At 49.9% G+C, this 18003-nt stretch overlaps 2 protein-coding genes and 1 long non-coding RNA gene across 13 annotated transcripts in view; all 3 read right to left on the bottom strand.

The window, feature by feature from the left end:
• Positions 1 to 203: 203 nt before the first annotated feature.
• LOC136108997 (uncharacterized) lies at positions 204 to 4089 on the bottom strand. Its single transcript, XR_011741672.1, has 3 exons — positions 3978 to 4089; positions 729 to 883; positions 204 to 301 (listed from the first exon to the last, which is right to left on the bottom strand). It is a non-coding gene; the product is annotated as an uncharacterized lncRNA (long non-coding RNA).
• A 2306-nt stretch (positions 4090 to 6395) lies between these two features.
• PLA2G1B (phospholipase A2 group IB) lies at positions 6396 to 8180 on the bottom strand. The gene is made up of 4 exons (XM_065851850.1): positions 8147 to 8180; positions 7913 to 8072; positions 7106 to 7233; positions 6396 to 6517 (listed from the first exon to the last, which is right to left on the bottom strand). Exons 1-4 carry the CDS (start codon positions 8178 to 8180, stop codon positions 6396 to 6398), a joined length of 444 nt encoding a protein of 147 aa, XP_065707922.1.
• A 1960-nt stretch (positions 8181 to 10140) lies between these two features.
• Positions 10141 to 18003, bottom strand: part of MSI1 (musashi RNA binding protein 1) — a 30465-nt gene continuing 22602 nt past the window's right edge. For 5 of the 11 annotated variants that reach the window (XM_071815782.1, XM_065851690.2, XM_071815789.1 and 2 more), the window contains 5 exons: positions 17081 to 17137; positions 14080 to 14148; positions 13790 to 13962; positions 13245 to 13310; positions 10141 to 12382 (listed from right to left, as the gene is read on the bottom strand). In XM_071815782.1, coding sequence (XP_071671883.1) covers positions 13269 to 13310; positions 13790 to 13962; positions 14080 to 14148; positions 17081 to 17137 — 341 coding nt within the window. In that variant the 3' untranslated portion in view covers positions 10141 to 12382; positions 13245 to 13268. Of the gene's footprint in view, positions 12383 to 13244; positions 13311 to 13789; positions 14149 to 17080; positions 17138 to 18003 lie in introns of all 11 variants that reach the window. The other 6 variants (XM_071815783.1, XM_065851691.2, XM_071815785.1 and 3 more) reach the window with 4 other exon arrangements.

Below are 18003 nucleotides of genomic sequence, written 5' to 3'. Positions count from 1 at the left end.
TCTCAGCCTATGCAGAATTTGCAAGGGAGAAAGACTTTTAAAAGGGGGGAAATATTGTTCCTAAAAGAATAATCTTTGTGTTACTGGCTGAAACTAACAGAAAGAGAGTGTTACAGACCTTGAGCAGTGTTCTCTTCCCTCACCACCAGGAAGGAAACACAGATCCTTTCTAGTTACCTTGTCTGCTTTAAACCAGCTTTGTTCTCCAGGATTTAATCCTCTCCTACCTTATGTGTCTCACTGCTGTTAGAGTAGTACACCAGTATTTCAGAAGAGGGCTTGAAGTCATAGCTCTGTCCGCCTGTGGGTGGCAAAAGTACGTATCAGGCAACACCATAAGGACAGTTTTTTACCACAAAATTAGCTGAATCATCAGCTTGTGCTCCTCCCTTTTTCTTACAGCTGTTCCTACTAGGACAGGCTCCTGAGGTTTGGATAGAGAGCTGAGCGCCTTACAATGGATTTTTCTGCTGCTCCTCTGAAAGTGGAGTTAGAGTTACCCAAAGCAAATAAAAGCTACTTCCTATTTGGAAAATCTTGTCTCTGTTTATGGGCAAATTTTCAGAGCAAACTTTGTAATTGAGTCCCGCAGGCTGAGAAAGATATTTCACATACTGTGCCCCACCAAGGGCAGCACAGACTGCAGACAGCCTGGAGGACTTGTGCCTGGTGGATGCAATGAAAATGCCGCCTCCCACATCTTAATCAAATCGCTCCTACTGACAAACCTCATTCACAGCTTCTGGAACAGGACCGAAGACTCTGGGCATGGTGAACTGTCGAGGTTCGGAAACACTGGCATGAAGGTGGCTAGTTTTATATTCCAGAGTGTGCTTCTTCCCCCATGACTGCCTTGGATATCGCCCTTTCCCAGTCTTTGCAGCTGTGAGGAGGAAAGAAAATAAACATTTCAAACCAGTACCAACTCACTGATTTCCTCAGTCTATTCATTCAACACCTGGAGCTTGGGCAGGATAGATGGAGCCCTCCTCTCACATAACCTGTCCTAGGGCAGCCCCAGGTAAACAGCAACTGAAAGGAACAGTCCTAGGAGGCTGGCTGGAGTCAATGGGAAAGGAATGAGGAGAGTCTCGGCTAAATGCCTGAAGTCAGAGTTACTTATCACTACACCCAGCTATTCTCTATGGTGTCTCAGTGCAGGGTTTTTGAGATCTGAATTAACTTGGCCTTAGCAATTGTGTTTTTAGATTACAAAAAAGATAACAGTGAGAGAGTAAATTTACAATAGAGGACTTTGCTTCTCCAGTCTTACTGGCCTGGCCATTTTCATCACTGACAGATACTGTGAAAATATCTTTCAGATGCCAGGTTCTTCCTGGCTGATGCTTTCTTTCTGTAGGGGCAGGGAATTCTGGTACATGGGCTGTTAAACAGCTTTGATTTGTTTGGTTGGAACCTTGAAAAAGAGGGGGATGATGTGTTTGGAATAACACCACAAAGGAGCCCATTAATCCTTTTCTTCCTATTGTATCAGTTCTGTGAGCTATTGCAACTGCAAGTGTCCCCAACAGGGGCTGCACAGCTGAGTATTTTGTCACCTATGGACCCAAATCCCAACAGAGGCAGGAAATTAGGCAGGGGACACAGATGGACAATAAGAAATTCATACTCACTCGCCCTGACAGGACAACTAGGCAAGCACATGACAATTACTGAGGTTAAAAATAAGAGTAGAAGGAAAAAAAAAAAGATAGGAAAAAGCATTTTGTCTTAGAGGGCCTCACAATATAGAGCTGCAACTTTTACGCACTACAGGAGAGCAGTTTTGAGCAAATGACCTAAGTGGTGCTTGCCCTTGCCAAGACCCAGACAACATATGCAGCTTCAGCATATGCAAATCAGAAATGGCACCTTCTTGCTAATAAAAGAGGATTTCTGGGACACTCTGCTATTCCTTTATCAGAACGCTCTTGCAAAAAGAGAAACATCGAAAGATTTAAGACACATGCTGTAGCCAGATTTCCAACAATACCACATCTTTACACTGGCAGGGGCCAAGGAGAAGAAAATTCAACTGGACTCAAATTCTAGCAACTAAGTATCTGCAACAAGTCATTCTGTGCCCCAGAGTTCATCATCTGACACCAACTGCTGCCGGTGGGAGGGCAGCAGTGCTGGGCTCCTTACTCAAGCGGGTAGCATACGTCAAAAATCAGATTATGACCCTCACCATTTAGCACTTGGCATGACAGAACTTAATCGGGTTTAACAATCCATCCCTGTGTCTGTGCACAGAACTGACCATGGCTGCAGCCAGGCTCTTCATCTCTCTGTGCACCTACTGTTTCTACAATAAAGCAGCTGTGCCTGCAGGTACAGGAAGCCAGAGGATCCTCAGGAAACTGAGGCTTTCGCACACGTGGGATGACAGCTGCCTTCCCACTGAGTCCCTTTGTTGGCTGGGGAAAACAGCATTGGAGCCAAGACAAGAAGTAAATGCTTTTTGATGCATTTTCACAACTTAGCATGAAGGAGAATATTAACTTCAATTTATGGAGTTGCACACAGCCAAATGGGTTGAAGAAAATTCCTAAAGCTCTGCCAGATTTATGGTGATTTGCCCGTTCAGTCAGAGGAAAATCTGGAGCTGTGAAGAGCTGATCAAAGAGGAAAGCTTGTTTTAAAGGGGATGATGAAACATAGGGTTTGTGGCTTACAAAGAACACTCGAAAAATCCAGGAAAGAAGTTTTAGTGATGGCCTGCAAAATGGAAGATAAATCAGATGCAAAGCACGTGAATATGTTTCTCCTATAGAAACTTGCAGTTGTAGCAAGTGGTTTCTGCTCAGGAGGTGATAAAAAAAGAGGGACATATAATACTGTATCCAGCAGCAAAACAGTTGATCTGGGGCAATATCTTCTAAAAGAGACCACAGAACACCAGCCACCTTCCAGGTGCTTTCCCCAAGCTCCTGCCTTCACACTGGCAGTTCCCCTGGCAAAAAGCAGCTAGAAGCAGCCAGCGAGGCAGAAGGGGCAGTTCGGAGAGGTGTGGGCTGCACTGCTCCTCCCACCAGCACCCCGTAACACTGCAGAGCCTTTCCCTCTCCTGCTTCTCTTAGTACACTTAACTCTGCTGAAGTAGACTACTAAATATTCCTAGGCTGTTACTAAACCCACAATACCACTACTTTGCAGTTACAAAAACAAGACAGCACTTGCATACAGCATTTAGCAGATGAATCCTCACAACCACTGTACATGGAAGGAGGTATAGACAGAGGCAGCCTTGTCCTCCTTTTATGGCATTTACCGCTGGGATGCAGAAAAACTGGATAGTTGCTCTACTGGTCCCTGCAGCAACACTGCTGCTTGGTGTACTGGGAAGGGAGCAGAAGCCCCTCCCAGCATCCTCCCTCAGGATAGCCAGCAGGCACACAGCAGATTCAAAGCAAAAAGGAAAACTTTGGTTGTGTTGCCCAGGGGCAGGGCACTAGGCTTGGAAGGATGAGACCAGAGCTAATTCTCAGCCATTTGATCAATCCAGAAGTCACTCTGACATTCAGAAAGCCACTTCGTCTCCCTGCATCTGTTTTCCATAACGTAGTAGACATAATTCTGTGGCCCATGTTTTTTTGTAAGGTATTCTGAGGTCTACTGAGAAAAAGCAGGAAAGAGATGGTAGATAAACAATATCACTGTTCGCACCGAGATCTTTCCTGAATGATCAGGAACAAAGCTGCTTTAGGCAGATGAAAGCACAGTCCAACCAGCTGGGGTTTAAAACCACTGTGCCAGATAGAGATGATATCTGCAATTCTCTGTGCAGCCCCCTGTCCTTTCCCTTCCCACTAAGGAAAAACACCCAGTTACCACATTCTGCACTTTTTCCCTTCTGCATCACTAACGAGACAGTGGCAGAGAAGAAGAAAAGCTGAGTCCAAGAGGAACAGGAACAGTGAAAGAATCTATGGTTGGTCTTCAGGCCTAAATGAAAACTGAAACATGGTCATTACCACAAGCATAGCTGTTTACTCTCTGCATGTCTCGTCTCAGCTGGAGTACTTTCTTTTTCATCTCTGCAGTGTCCATATAGTTACAATAATTCAGCTCTCCCTGCAGAGCCTTAAAAATCTTGGCCTAGAAAACAACAATAGAGAAAAGGAAGATAAGACGTAAGCCCACAGAGCCACCATCCTTCCAGCATCTCTCCCTGCAGCTGCAATGGCTGCAGCAATGCACAGGGCTGCAGAACTCCCATACCTGCTGAGCACCAGGATCCCTTGTGTTTCAGGTACTTGGTTGCTGGTCTTGGACCAGAAACACAGACCAACATGGCAGAAGATCTTCACACACTCTTCATACTCCACACAAGTTGTCAGTAAGTCAGTCCAAGCAATATTGGCCTGTTCTTAGACTCTGCTTTCTACAATGTTCCTCAAAGCCCTAAAAAGCAACTTTGCAACAGCACAACCTCTTCAACCCCCCTGGCTCTGTCATCACCTGGGGCCTGCCACTGCACATCACCTGAGAAGGTTCCCTATATTTGGCTCGCTCAGGGGGCTGTTCAAACCTAGCGCTAGGGCTTTTGCAGCGCATGTAAATGAGAAGCACAATCAAGGGACCAAGCATAAGAGCAGGGTTATAAAAATCTGTATGAAGTAAGACATAGAATGAATTAGTGCCTTCATCTATCCATTGAGTTTATCCAGGGAATGCTGGCATGCCCAAACGCTGGATGCCAGGAGCAGATATACTACTCACCTCAGACCTAGAGAGCTCCTACTACAGGGAAAATTTATACCAACAATTTCTGAAGTGCTTCCAACTGCACACCAGCTCTTTTCCCTGCTTGTGATGATATAGCTCAAAAGTACAGTGTTTCTTCTAGACAGTGATGGTATTTTACTTTTTTCTCTACAACGGGATTTATCATTTATCACTACAAAGTGACTTCAGTAACATGTTTCCTTAGGACCTTTACAGCTCTACAAACAATAATTTCAGAATCAAAACTCGTGTGTGATAACAGGAAACCTCATCTTGCACTTCTTGCCCTAGGAATGATTCATCTTAGTTGTATGATAGGAGTGCATCCAGGATCCTCAGGATTTCTGTGGGGATGCCAAGAGCTCAGTGTTTCCAGAAAATTCCTTAAACACCCAAGGAAAAACAAGCAATGAATATCGGTATAAAATTAGGACTCAGTCTGCCTTGAGATGGAGTATTCAGCTGAGACATACACTTTTTTCTTCTTTTTTTTAATAATAAAATGCAATTCACCATCTTATCTCATTATCATCCACATACCCTCAAAGATCCAGTGGCCTTCACTAGGAAGGCACTGCAAGTACCTTCAAATAAGATATCAAGCCAGCTTCTTCCTTTTCCTTCTGTTTCTGCTTTCTCAAAATCCTCTCGCAGATCCTTGGGTCCTGCTCCATGGCCGAGTACAGTTCACACAGGCATTGCTGAGTGTAGGACAAAGCCTGCTCCTCAAAATCCTCTATGGAAATCAGCTTGCAAAACGATGTACTGAGGGGATGCTCGTTGTCAAACTCATCCATGATCTCCATTGTGAGGCTGATCAAAGACGACAGGGCAGGCTGTACGCTCTCCTCCCGCTGGTGGAGGCAACAGAGCTGTTTTCTGGGCATGGACCAGGGTCTTCCTCCTGCCTGTCAGCAAAGGGACAGCAGCAGGCCCTCCCCAACACCCTCCCAAGGGCCTCAGTAGTGTGATAGCACCAAGGCTGGGTGGGAACTTTGGTGCAGGGCCTGGTCAGGACACGAACACTGAGCAGACACTGTCCCTCAGAGGGGCCCCCTGCCCACCTTTGACTTCTACACCTATGTTACCTCTCCCTCCAGAGCTCTGTACCAGGAACAGCGCTAGGCCAGAGAAGGCCTCCCGGGTAAGCACACACGGGTCTCTCAGAGCAGCCAACAGCCAGACAAACGGCTGAAGCCCCTCACACAGCAACCCCCCGAGGAATGCAACCCACAAGGGGGCCAGTGGTGCAGTAGTCGACGTGCAGGCAGCCCGAGGAGCGGTGCCTCCCCCCGACACTCACCAGGAGGTCAGCAGGGAGGCAAAGGCCGTGAGCTGACCCGGGAGTGAGGGAAGGAGAGGATGAAGCAGGGAGGGCGGGAGGCGCTGCCCGCAGCTCCCGCAGCACCTGAAGGACAGGGCGGGGCCGCCCCCGCGGGCGAGAGGGCGGGGCTTCCCGCGCGCCGCACCTGCTCGCGCCCACTCCCGGAGGCCAATCACAGAGCATGGGGGCGCCGCACGCGCCACAATGGCCCGTTGGCGGAGGGGGCGTGGCCTCCGTTCCCGCCCCGCTCACCCCGTCTCCTCAGCGCAGCCGGAGCCGCTCGGTCGTTGCAAAGACGTTTATTGCTGACAGGGCTCCCGCTCCTGCGGCGGGAGGAGGGCTAGCTGCAGTATTTCTTGGTGTCCAGCCTGTTGTGAGCGGGGTTGTAGGGCGCCTGGGCGAAGCACATGGCCGCGGTGCGGTCGCAGTTGCAGATGAACGCGGCACACTCGTTGTTGCTGCCTGGAGGAGAGAGCAGGAGCGGTCAGAGCCGCCGCTCCTCGGCCGGGCACGGCCGTGACTCGGGCAGGCGTTTCTGCTGCCAGGGCACAGCCGTTTTGCTGCTGCCGTCATTTTGGGGTGTACGTGCCGCTTCCCACAGACCCGCTGGCCCCAGAGCTCTGTGCTCTGGCCCAGGAACCTCCTGGCTCCCCCCTCCCCTGTGGTGCTGTTTGCCAGCCTATCTGCCACAAACAGAGTCCTATAAAACTCCACCGTATGTTGGAGATGCCCAGCAGAATCTGCAACGCTGCGTGCTGATCTCTTAAATACTCCCATTAGAGGGATTCCATTAAAGTACCCCAGGGACTCAGTCCCCTAAAGAGGGGACAGACTTCCCTGTGTACTGTGATATCAGGTATCTTCCATAAACTTCAAATTGTGTGCTGTATGGAGAATATTCACTCCAGTGCCTGTGTGAGGTGCCCTTTTTCTAACATCAGCCCCACTGCAGGGACTTGCACAGCGCCTTCCATGGAGTGTAACAGCCCCGTTCCATCAAAAGAGAGACCGCAGTAACGTTTGAAGCAGAGGGGTTTGAAGCGGACGTACTGCTACATGTGATCTGCCCTTGGGAGCAGCTGAACTTGTACGACTTCGTGTAGGGGTTGTCCACAAGGAATTTGCATGCCGCTAGTTTCTGTGCCTGCTCATAGCACTCATCATGCGTTTGACAGCACCTGGGAAACAAGGAGGAAAAGGTCAGGACATACCAGAAACACAAACTGAGCTGACCCGTAAGACACGTAAATAATGCTAGTATTGCTTCAACAAGGCACTGAACAACAAAGAAGATACCATGGTTATGGCAGCTAATGGTCCAAGAGGCATCTGCTACACATGTACTTACTGGAACATCTCCACTGTTGTCTGTTGGGCACAGGGAAAGCAAAAGCCGGCATTTACCCTGCGTGCCCATCGCTGCCTGGCAGCTGGAGGCCCAACAGCCGACACAATTCACTGCGTCTTGGCTACCAGACTTGTGGCATCTCTAAGCTGTCCAAGCCACTTAGCGTTCTGCAGCTCAGCCCTGCATGTGTCGATGGTCTCGCATCGGGCAGAGCAGTGTCTGGGCTGCTGGCACAGCACTGCTGCAAAAACTATGCTGGGATGGGTGCAGTGTAGCTGCCACACATAGCAGAGTTGTTTGGGTTATATTTTATCTTAGTAAAAAGGCATCAGGGTGTGATACTACACATCCTTTTTTCCTTTGAATCGGTCTTTGAGAGAGGGCTTCATTCCCAGCAGCCGGAGAGTTTTGTGAACGTTTACAGGCAGGGCCAGCTGACACAAAGCTGGCGTGCACAACCGTGAAAGCACAAGCAACGAAAGAGGTTTGTAAAAGCAGAGTCTATAAACCTGTCGAGTTCATCCACGGGCGTCCCGCTGCCTCCCAAGCCGCAGTAGCAGCCGTAGTCACTGAATTGCAGGAGTGGATAACTGTCTGGTATGGTGCATTTGATCATGGAGCGAAACTGCCACACGGCACGGGGTGAGACAGCAGTGCTGGCTGCGCCCACTGAGAAGAGACAGAAGGGTTAAAGTTAGGTGAGGTGTTACCTGTCCAGGGGGTGCCCAGTGCCACCTACAGACCTGACAGCAGGAAAAGCAGGACCAGGGACTCCATTCCTGGAGGAGTTGGCGGAGAGGCCGGTGCTAAAGAACATGTCAGCTCTTTATATGACGAACTCACCTTGACATGGGTATGAGATAAAGAAGTCAGTATTTATGTTACTAAATCCAGATTTCTCCCATGGAAGGCTGTGGGCAGCAAGTTGTGACTTGACCAGCTGAAGGCCAGCGCAGTCAAATTCCTGAAAGCCAGGAAGGCAAATATTTACTCCCTAGGTTTTTGCTATTAAATTCTTCTAATGCTACTATCAGAAGCCAACCTGAAATACCTGGACATTTTTAAGGGCTCTCTCCTGAAAAATAGTAGCAGTGTGGTAATTATGTTGGAAATGGCTGGCACACTAATATCAATCCTGCTAATACTGGCATCCTCTTTTTATGGTATCCCGCTTATCATTAATCCTGTATCTCCCCTGGCCTAACTCAGAGTATAAAGTACAGGTTGTCCACTCTTTCCAAGTGGCCATTTGGCATGAGCTGAACTGAAAAAACATCAAGCTGTTTTTTACTTTGAAACCATAGAGGAGGAATAGGTACTACCAGGCAAAAAACAGGAGCCAAGCAGCCTGGGAAGCTTCTGTACCTGGCTTTAACAAGGAACAGTGTCTGCACATGACCTTAAGAGAGTTTCACTGGAAATGAACTGGGCTTAGAAGTTTGGACACACAGTCAGAGACAGCAGTTTCTTTCACCAGCACTGAAGCAGAATCCAGTTAGGCCCTTTGGTTCCGTACACGTTTCTGTAAGACGATGAGTACATCTTCCCCCCTCAGGGTGGCCAAACCTGTGCTAGTGTGCCCACAGTATCCATAGGGTGTTGACATAGCCGTAGGACATTAGATAAAGGTAGACATGCTGATGAACACCCAGAACCATGCCCACTTTTTTGATCTCCCACAAGCTCTCCAATTCTCTGAGATTCCCCATCACAGGTCTACTAAAGCCAAACAAATGTTGAGTTACAGATTCAAAATTCTCATGTTCTGAGAGTGAGAACATTGAGGGAACATTAAAGGCTGACATGAGGGACAGTCTGTACAACAGTTCAGAAAAAATGTTTTGCCCACAAGTCTGCTGATTTTCCATTCAATATCCATTTCAGTCTTATCTTTCTCCTTTGCTACTTTGGCACCTTTACTTTTTAAAAATTATTTCCCTGTTCTCTTCCCTATGAGCCATAAGACTCTGTGATTCCTTTTTCCTCACTTCTCAATGTCTGATTTATTATTGATGTTGCCAAGGAAACTTCCAATAAACCGGCCTGTCACATCTTGGAATGAATACATTTTAATTTGAGAGGATCACCAAGTGTGGGAAAGAGAGCATGTGAGCGTTACAAGAGTGCCTCATGAGAAAAATCCCAGCAGGGTATTTTTCCACCAATGCTATTTTTGGTTTCCCCCAGGCTGTGCTGCAGACAAAGCCACTGGTCCCCAGTATGCTTGTGGGGACATCCCAACTTAGAACTGGTTCTTAAACTTACAGGCTTGAGCATTAGATTATTTTTAAGAACTCTCAGTAATTAAGGTCTGTTGCACAGGGTTCCCTATTCCACACTGTTAGAATTCACCTTTCTCTTGTACTATTGTCTATTACGGACTTCTCTTCCCATCTCCACATTTCACTTTCTTAGATGTAGCTTCCTTCATCCACCATCGTCATTGAATCCAGAACATCTGAGCCAAACTTCTAAGCACTGCATTGTCTCCTCATTTCTTGAACCTACAAATATCTACACAAAACCTCTGTGACACAGAGAGGAGACACAATCTCTGTTAAAACCAGATCTGCCTCATGTTATAAACTGGGCCACTGCCAAAGTCTGGGAGCAGAACACAGAGTCAGAGCCCCACCTGGGGCTTTTATCCTAATGGCAGGATGCGATTCCCGCCAGCTCCAAGTTCACCTGAAACCTCCATCTGAACATCTCCCACCTCCAAATGACAACAGCGAAGGACAGTTTTCAAATAATTTATTAGGAATTTAAAACTGAAATCTGGAAAAAGGGTTACAGGTGTGGAGAGAACAAACATCGGAGTGTAATAACTTACTGGCTTAAAAACACAGCTTTATTTCTTTTAAAAAAAATGCCCACCCTGAAACCAGAGCCCCAGGCTCCAGGCAGCGGCAGCGCTGGCTGAGGGAAGCGCAGCCCAGCAGCACAGCTTGGCCTCGCGTGTCTGGAGGGGGCACGGAAGCAGCTCAGCGCATACACCGAGAGGGAGGAAAGCGCTGTCCGCAGACCCAAATTTGAAGTATATAGAATAAAAATAAACCCAATAAAATGCAGCTCTTCTTTAATTAGGAAATATTTAAAAAAACAGACATACAGACTCTTGTCTCAGTAACAAAAATTATTGCTTTGTGTTTTCAGTACTAATCTGTTAAGTACCCTCTTACCTAAACAGAACTCTCCAAACGCATTGCCCAGGTCAGGACCAGCTCCGGCAGACAGGGGGATGGAAGCGAAGGGCCCTGTGGGCACCATGGCCCTCCCAGTCCTTTTCTAACCACCCCCCCTCCCTTACAGGGGCTCAGTTTGGGGGAAGAGAGGGAATGATTTTTTAGATTTAAGATGAAGCTGTTATTTCCCTGGGAAAAGTGTTCGGCTGCATCTTAATAAAAGGCTTAATCACCCCCCTTAACAAGGTCTTTGGTTCAATGAGATCCAGACCCAAACCTGCCCCATGTGCTGCTGGAGGCGTCCCCGGCATGGAAATCATCCCCAGGGGAAGCCCCAGCAGGTTCTGGAGAGGGGACCAGGCCACCCCCGCGCAGGACAACGGACAAATTCCCACCGTCTTCAAGAACACAGAGTAAAGCAAACGGGAAGCTGCAATTCTATAATTCGTATAATCCCTGAGAAGCCCTTAACCCGCCCCCAAATCACCACCCTAATGCTTTTCTCCCCCGTTAGTGACTTCCCACCCCAGCGCCCTGCCCTTCGGAGAACGACCACCCAAATCTCCCCCCGGCCACGGCTGACACCCCTTCCGATCCCCTCGCCTCCCGAGGAGGATCCCCTTTCCCCGGAAACCTTGACGCAAGCGATAGCGTTTGGAGAGTGAATTCTTTTCCAAGTAACCAAGACAAGCGATGGCGGTAAAGCCCTTTACCTAAAGCCAACGCAGCGGCTGGCGCTACGGAGCCCAGTGATGGAGTCTGTACATCGAGCGATTGGAAGCAGCTTTAACCCGCTCAGCAAAACAGCCAACGGCCTCACCCCCGCCCACCCCCCCTTTCATCTCATCAGAGGTTCTTAAAATCTTACAGTAAAAGGTGTACAAAAAAAGAACGGAGTCCTGTCAGGATTCTGCTGGAGAGTATTGCTCACGCTGCGGCACCAGGTCCAGGACCTGGAGCTGCTCCTTGGAGCCAGGCTGCCGGCAGCAGCCAGGTTCAGCTCACAATATTTACATATTTTACAGGAGGAAAAAGAAAACCCCACGTAAAACTAAACCTAGGAAAAAAAAAATCTTTCAGCTGTAAGGATAGTGTTTTTCACTTAGCAAAATATACATTTGTTTTGTTCCATAGCGATGTCCAACATTTTCGGATCCTTGGAGTTTCACACTTTTCAAAGCCTCACATTTACAAAACAGAAACAATTAAAAACAGTTTCTTTAAAAAAAATAGAAATACATCAGTTCCTCTCAGCCTTTGCTCTCTCTGTGTCTCCTTCTTCCCTTCAGAACTGCATTCTTGTTACATACCGTGCTTTAAAAACACTGACGACAACAACAACAGAGTTGAAAATATTCAAAACAGTTTCAAAGCCAAATAAAAATACTCCTCAATAAAAGCTACCTAACACAATCACAAAGCCAATTCATAAAATATGTCTACTAGCTCAGGAAAGAGCAAAAAACAAAAAGAAGGGGTAGCCCCCAAAAAAGATAAAAAAATAAAATAAAAAAATAAAACTAACAGCTACTAAAATAAATAAAAGAAGAATCGGTGGGCTGGGGGCAGGGAGGGGGGAAGCGTAAACCGTCGGTGGTTAGTAAGAAAGCGAGATGATCTCCTCGGGTTCAGTCCAGTGTGGTCTGGTCAAAGGGAGAGATCAGGGCATGGCGGCAGGAGCCTGGCAGCCGGCCGGCAGTGTGCAGTTTGATTCGAGAAAAAGGTAACCTTGGCTCATCCCCCGAGGCTCACCAGGTCCTCCAGCCGCTGTCCTCGGTCAGGTCACTGGGGAATCTGCGGGACACAGCAGGGGAGGGAAGGGACAGGGTCTAGAACAACCAACGGCTTTTCTCTTGGGGGTTTTCTTCTGGTGGGATTCGACAGAAATGCTCGATATCCAAACCTGTCCCAACACAGACTTGCTCTGCATCTCGCTGGCATGGCGATGGGGCACGGCAGAGACACTTCCATCTTTGTGGGACCGGGAAACAAGGCCCCGCATCCATGCAGCCCCAGGAGACGTAGGACCCAGCAGGGTCAGTGTGCCTGCACACCTTTCCCTGCAAGTTTTTGCCCTCCTTTTTGAAAATCTGTTTTTCTTGTTTGCTTGGTTTTTGTTTTTTCAATTTAATTCTAAGCCAGCTAACTTCAGACACATTTGCAAAGCAGAGACCATCCACCGGTTTCCTCTCAGGCCCACCCAAGGACCAGAAAAGGAACTGATCAGCCTCAGATTTTTCTTCTGCCCTTCTCCCATGCAGAAGAGGAAAAACCTCGCTCCCCAGAGCCAGTGGTCTCAGCAGCAGCGAGAACAACAAGCTGTATGGAGGCTTCCCCAGCCACGCAGGTGAGCCAAGCTTGTCTCTCAGGATCGCCACCAAGCTGTGATTCTGGCCAACCCTGCAGATCTTTCCTCTCTGTCAGTTCTCCCATTTCCTTCCCCATTGCACCCAGACACTAAACGATCTCTCTACAGCACTCACAGCCTCGGCAGCACAAGGTAGGAACCCAACCTGGCAAGCCTCTGGTGCAGAGAGAGCCCCGGGCTGGCCGCAGGGCTCCAGAGCGGCATCCACAGCTCCTGCTGAGAGCCCAAGCACAGGGACCAGCTCAGGTCAGTCCTCCCATTACCTGTACCTGTTCGAAGCTTTCTTACCTCCTGCCTCCTTGGTCCCCAGCTTCAGTGATACCCATTGGTAAAAGCTGTTGCAATCAAGGGACCCTGCGAAGAAAGAGTTAAAACCCCACTCTTTAGCAAACAAAAGAAAAAACTAAGAACTACTACCACAACAAATTCGGTCATGGCCCAGATGCTGGGAAGGCTGGGTTCAGTGGGAGGTGCCAGGTCTAAGGAGCACGTCACCCTGCAGGACACTGCGACAGGGCCCACACAGGCTCTTGGAAACTCTGGGCCAGACCAGGGAAAGGTCTGGATATCAGGACCTTGAGTGGTAGCCAGGGAGACCCAGCAGAGCCCAGGGATGCTGCAAGAGAACTGCTGCATCCTGCACCATCCGTGTGCTCTGGGGCTCAGCAGTGGCATGGCAGGTGCTGCGGCAGGTGGTATTTAACCAGAAAACAGGCTGAGAGGGGGCCACCCACTGCTGCTCACCTCCATCGCCACACGGAGATGCAGCCCCTTCCCCAGCCGTGCTGCTCTCCATCCCCTGCCCTGCGCAGAGCCCAGCAGGGAACACTCACCCCTAGGCTGTGGCCAAAGCCAGTGCTGGGGGCTGGACTGGCAGCGCTGATGTAACTGCTGACCCCCGAGTCCTGGTTGGCGGCTCCGTAAAGCTCTGCCATGGGCCCGGGACTGGTGGTGCCCAGAAATCCACCGGTGCGACTGGGGGTGGAACCTACGGGAGGCAGCAGAACTACAGAGTCAAGATCCCAAAAATGCAAACCCTGTCCCACCCCCCCACCCCCCCCCCGCAGCCCCATCGCAAACTTCCGTGCCAGGACACGGCGCTGGGGAGGAAAGTGGCAGTTACCTGTCCCTCGCACCACGGCCGCCGCAGCCGCTGCTGCCGCCATTGGTCCATACGCAGTGAGGGGGATGGCTGGAAAAGAAGGAACAGGCATCTCAGGGGCACTGTGGCTACACGGGGAACTAACTCCTCTGCAGGAGCCTTCACTTCCCGCTGCAAAATATCAGGCCCAGAGGTGCGTCAGCTTAGTGCATCACACAGGACATCCAAGGACAACGAGAGGGAGCGCACAACCCTGCATTTACTGGTGTCCTTTCGCACAACGAATGTTCAGGGAACTCACTGGCCATGCTCTGCTAAGCCCACAAGCCTGGAGCAGCTGAGGGCACGATGTGGAAAAGCTGAACCAGAAGTGGGTAATTGCAGACACATCCTGTCACTCCTTAGCTTGCACAAGGCAGTTAATCTGAAGCTACAGATCCAGATTTTGGCTGTAAGTGTGGAGAAAAGCAGCAGCTGACAGCTCAGCATCCTGAGGCTCAGTCCATCCTCGCTGTCCCTTGGTACTATTACTAAATAACAGTTTAATAGCCTTTCTCCCTGTTTCTCTACTCTTCTCAAGATGCACCATCCTCCCCAAGTTGTGCTCCTGAAATGCCCAACCCCTTGCAGTTCATTGTAGAAAAGCAGGAAACATATACCTAGGGAGCAGGGACTAGAAATGGCTTAATTGAAACAGTAAGTCTTAATTTATATGTAGCAGTTCTAATTCCCAACTCTATTGCCACAGGCATCCAGCCCTCGGGGCACGAGCCATCTCGCCAGTGCATTTCTCTTTGCCCTTAAAATGACTGGGTCAGCATTTCATGCTTGAATGTGAAATTCACTGTGATTCTGTTTAAAGCACCATAAAAAGAGGTCAGAACAAATCAATCGCGTTAAGGCTGAAACCCAGACTAGCTTATAAGGGAATATTTAGTAGCAGGCACCAGCCTGTTTCACACAAACGTCATATGAGGCTTATATCTGGGTTAGCCGCTCATTACAGGCCCTGGGCCAACGAGAGCACATTGCTGCTCCGCAGCAGCCCCAAAGATGCTGTTCTGGGGAGGAAAGGCTGCCGGCAGCCACCGTCCTGCCCTGTCATTGCTTCAAGTCCCTAAGACACAACTGAATGAATGCAGTTTTACTGAGGAAGGAGGCGAGGTCTTCTCCAAAAGCCTCTAGTTCTATTTCCAGGAAAAAACCCTTTTTGCTTTTGCGGTCTATCTGCTGAGACACCAGGGTTGTGTTGTGATGACAAAGCACCTGCATGTTAGCTTCCCTGCAAGCTGGAGCAATCAGCCCTGCTTGTGCCATCTCCTCCTCTCAGTTCCACTTGCCAAGGCCACCAAGTGCAGCCCATTTACGCGCATGCACCCACTTGAAGGCACAAGGGCCCTCGAGCACGGCACAGCTCGCGGGGCCTTTGTATGGAACGAAGGGGGCTCTGCCCTTCGTGGGACCAACTCCAGCCTCTACGTGCGAACCGCAGCTCTCAGCCCAGCCAAGAGGCTGCACAGCGACTGTTTAGCAGTAGGTAAGCGTAACGGGAAGGGAAGAATGCCACAATCCCCAGCTGGTGCTTCAGCGAGACACTCAGGACTGTAAGCTAAGGTGGCACCCGGCCAGGACAGTGGCATTAATAACTTCTTGTTGCAGAGAGCCCTGCTGTGCCCCAGCCACCGGTGACTGCCAGGCCCCAGGCAATTCACCTCCGCCTGGAGGAGGCACAGAGCAGCCAGGCGCGGACCCCGGAGGCAAAAAAACCCCGCTTTTGCCAAATCACTAACATTCCCCTGCATATTTTATGGGGTTTGCTGTAAAAACACACATGTAAATAAACAACCAGACCCACATCTTCTTTGTTTGGTAACCAAAAGGCTCAGAGGTGGGGGTCAGGTGCTTATGTGGTTGCATATGTGGTGTCAGGGAAGGGTTTTAAGAGGGAGCTGGTATTTGGTCTCCCCCTGCCTTCCTCAGGGTGATTTGTCCCTTGGTGGCTGCCAGCCTCAGCATTCCCAGCAACAGAGAATCCCTGAGGATTTGACACAGATCTGTGCCACAGAAACGCCCTTTCAAGTCTGTTGGTGCTGATAATTCCAGGAGAGCTTCTCAGGAAGCTTTTCCACAGCCCCATTGCAGACAGATTCAAACCCTGAAACAGGTGGGGGCAAGGAAGCGCTGGGGGGAGGAACACCACGGGAATGAGATGGCACACGGGGAGCAGGGTGCGACACAAAGCTGCTTTTCTACGACAAAAACCATGAACATGATATAGCTGGGGAAAACACGGCCATGGAAGGGAGAGTAGATAGAAGGAGCATCACCTAAAGAGAACATATTGCACACAATGCAGGGGCTGAGGATCCAGAGGGTATTTGCACTTGTGAGGACACTGAGCCACAACAAGTCCCTGGAGAATGGTCCCAACCCCATTTCATTATACAGTTCCCCACAAGCACTGCAGGACTTTGTAGAGTCCCACCACACTCGCTTCTGCCTGGAAGCCTGTGTGGGAGTAGATGGGGAGCTGCACCACCTGCAGTGGGGAGAGCATTCCCTGCAGCCCCTCCTGCACAGGAGAATGGGATTAGGGTAACCAGGAGTGCCCCCACACCCTCTCCCTCCTCCCAGCACTCCAAATCTTGTCCTTGCAGCAGCTCAGGTCATTTGTAGACCTTTGAGAAGTCACCCTGCTCTCTGCAGTTTTCCATATCTGGTTTACACCCAGCCTGGGGCAAGGAGCTGAAAACAAGGCAAGGAGCAGGAAACACCATCTAAGGATTACGCGCCTTCATTTGGTATGACCTCCATTGCCCTTCTCAGAGGCAACACACATGGCTCTGATTGCCTCTCCATCTTTCCAGCCCCAGCTCTGGATGGAGCTCGTACAGATGGAAGAGGAAACAAGGAACGTTTCCAGTCTAACTGCACCAGGTTGTGGAGCAGAGACACCACTTAGCAGCCCAAAGCCCCCTTCTCCCCTTCCAGCTTATGAGTTTAGGAAACGAGCAGGACTGACCTGTGAGCTCGGGGAGGACGGGGGCACTCGGGAGAGGGGTCCGCTCTACACGGAACTCTAAAAACGAAATGCAAGACAGCTTAAGAACTCGTCAAATGCCCCGAGGGAGACCCCGCAGATTGACAGCAGTGGGGTCTGCCGGGGAGCAGCCTGCAGCCAGACTGCGACCAGATCAGGGTCTCCTTTAAACTAATTTATAACTGGTGCTGAAAGGTGCTGGACTTCTGCTCTGGAGACTGAAACAATCCATTTATCCATAGAATAAATTTGGCCAAGGCAGAGAAAATGCAGCCCCAGGTCTGCCCTGCAGTGCTGCCCTGCGACCCATCCGACCCAGCCCTTCAGCTGCCACACCTGTAGATGCTCAGAACGTTCCACACTCATCCAGGCATGGGTTTACAGCCAGGCACTTGAAGCCACTATGACTGAGACCCATAAAGTGGATTCACAGAGAGCTTCCAGCCAGCTAGGAGGCAACAGCAACTTTCAGCCCCAGTCAGCCTGGGCTCACCTCAGGCAAAGCAGCAACTTCCCATTCCCAGCCCCTAACATCAGGGCTTCATATATAAACCATCAAACTGAGGGATGAATTAAGGAAGGGATGCTCGGAGTTGCCACTTCTCTAGAAAACAGCACGACAGCCTTTTCTCTGCGTGTGCTCTGCCTCGTCCCCGGCCCGGCGGGGAACGCTGGGGAGAAGAGGCCCCAGCAGGCGCTGAGCAGCTGCAGCACAGCAGGGTCCATCAGAGCCCATGCTCTGAGCACATGGCGGGGCTGGGAGCTTGAAACCACCCGGTTTGCGGGGGATCTGCAGCCCATCGCCCACACAGATGTTTTCTGGAGGCTGTGAGCGGTCCAGGCGCCGTTCAGAACACAATTACAGCATTGCAGGCGCCTGCATTTTGGGCACCTAGGAGTTCCCC

Source organism: Patagioenas fasciata, chromosome 17, assembly GCF_037038585.1.
Source record: "Patagioenas fasciata isolate bPatFas1 chromosome 17, bPatFas1.hap1, whole genome shotgun sequence".
Lineage (NCBI taxonomy): Eukaryota > Metazoa > Chordata > Aves > Columbiformes > Columbidae > Patagioenas > Patagioenas fasciata.
Note: the sequence above shows the minus strand (reverse complement) of the source record. Positions and strands in the feature narration are given on the sequence as shown.

Coding starts and splice junctions, on each gene's coding strand:
- PLA2G1B (XM_065851850.1), bottom strand. CDS start 8,180: ATGGAGTCCCTGGTCCTGCTTTTCCTGCTGTCAG. Junction 8,073..8,146: donor CCTGCTTTTCCTGCTGTCAG/GTCTGTAGGTGG, acceptor GTCTCTTCTCAG/TGGGCGCAGCCAGCACTGCT. Junction 6,518..7,105: donor AGGGCAGATCACATGTAGCA/GTACGTCCGCTT, acceptor TCTCTCCTCCAG/GCAGCAACAACGAGTGTGCC.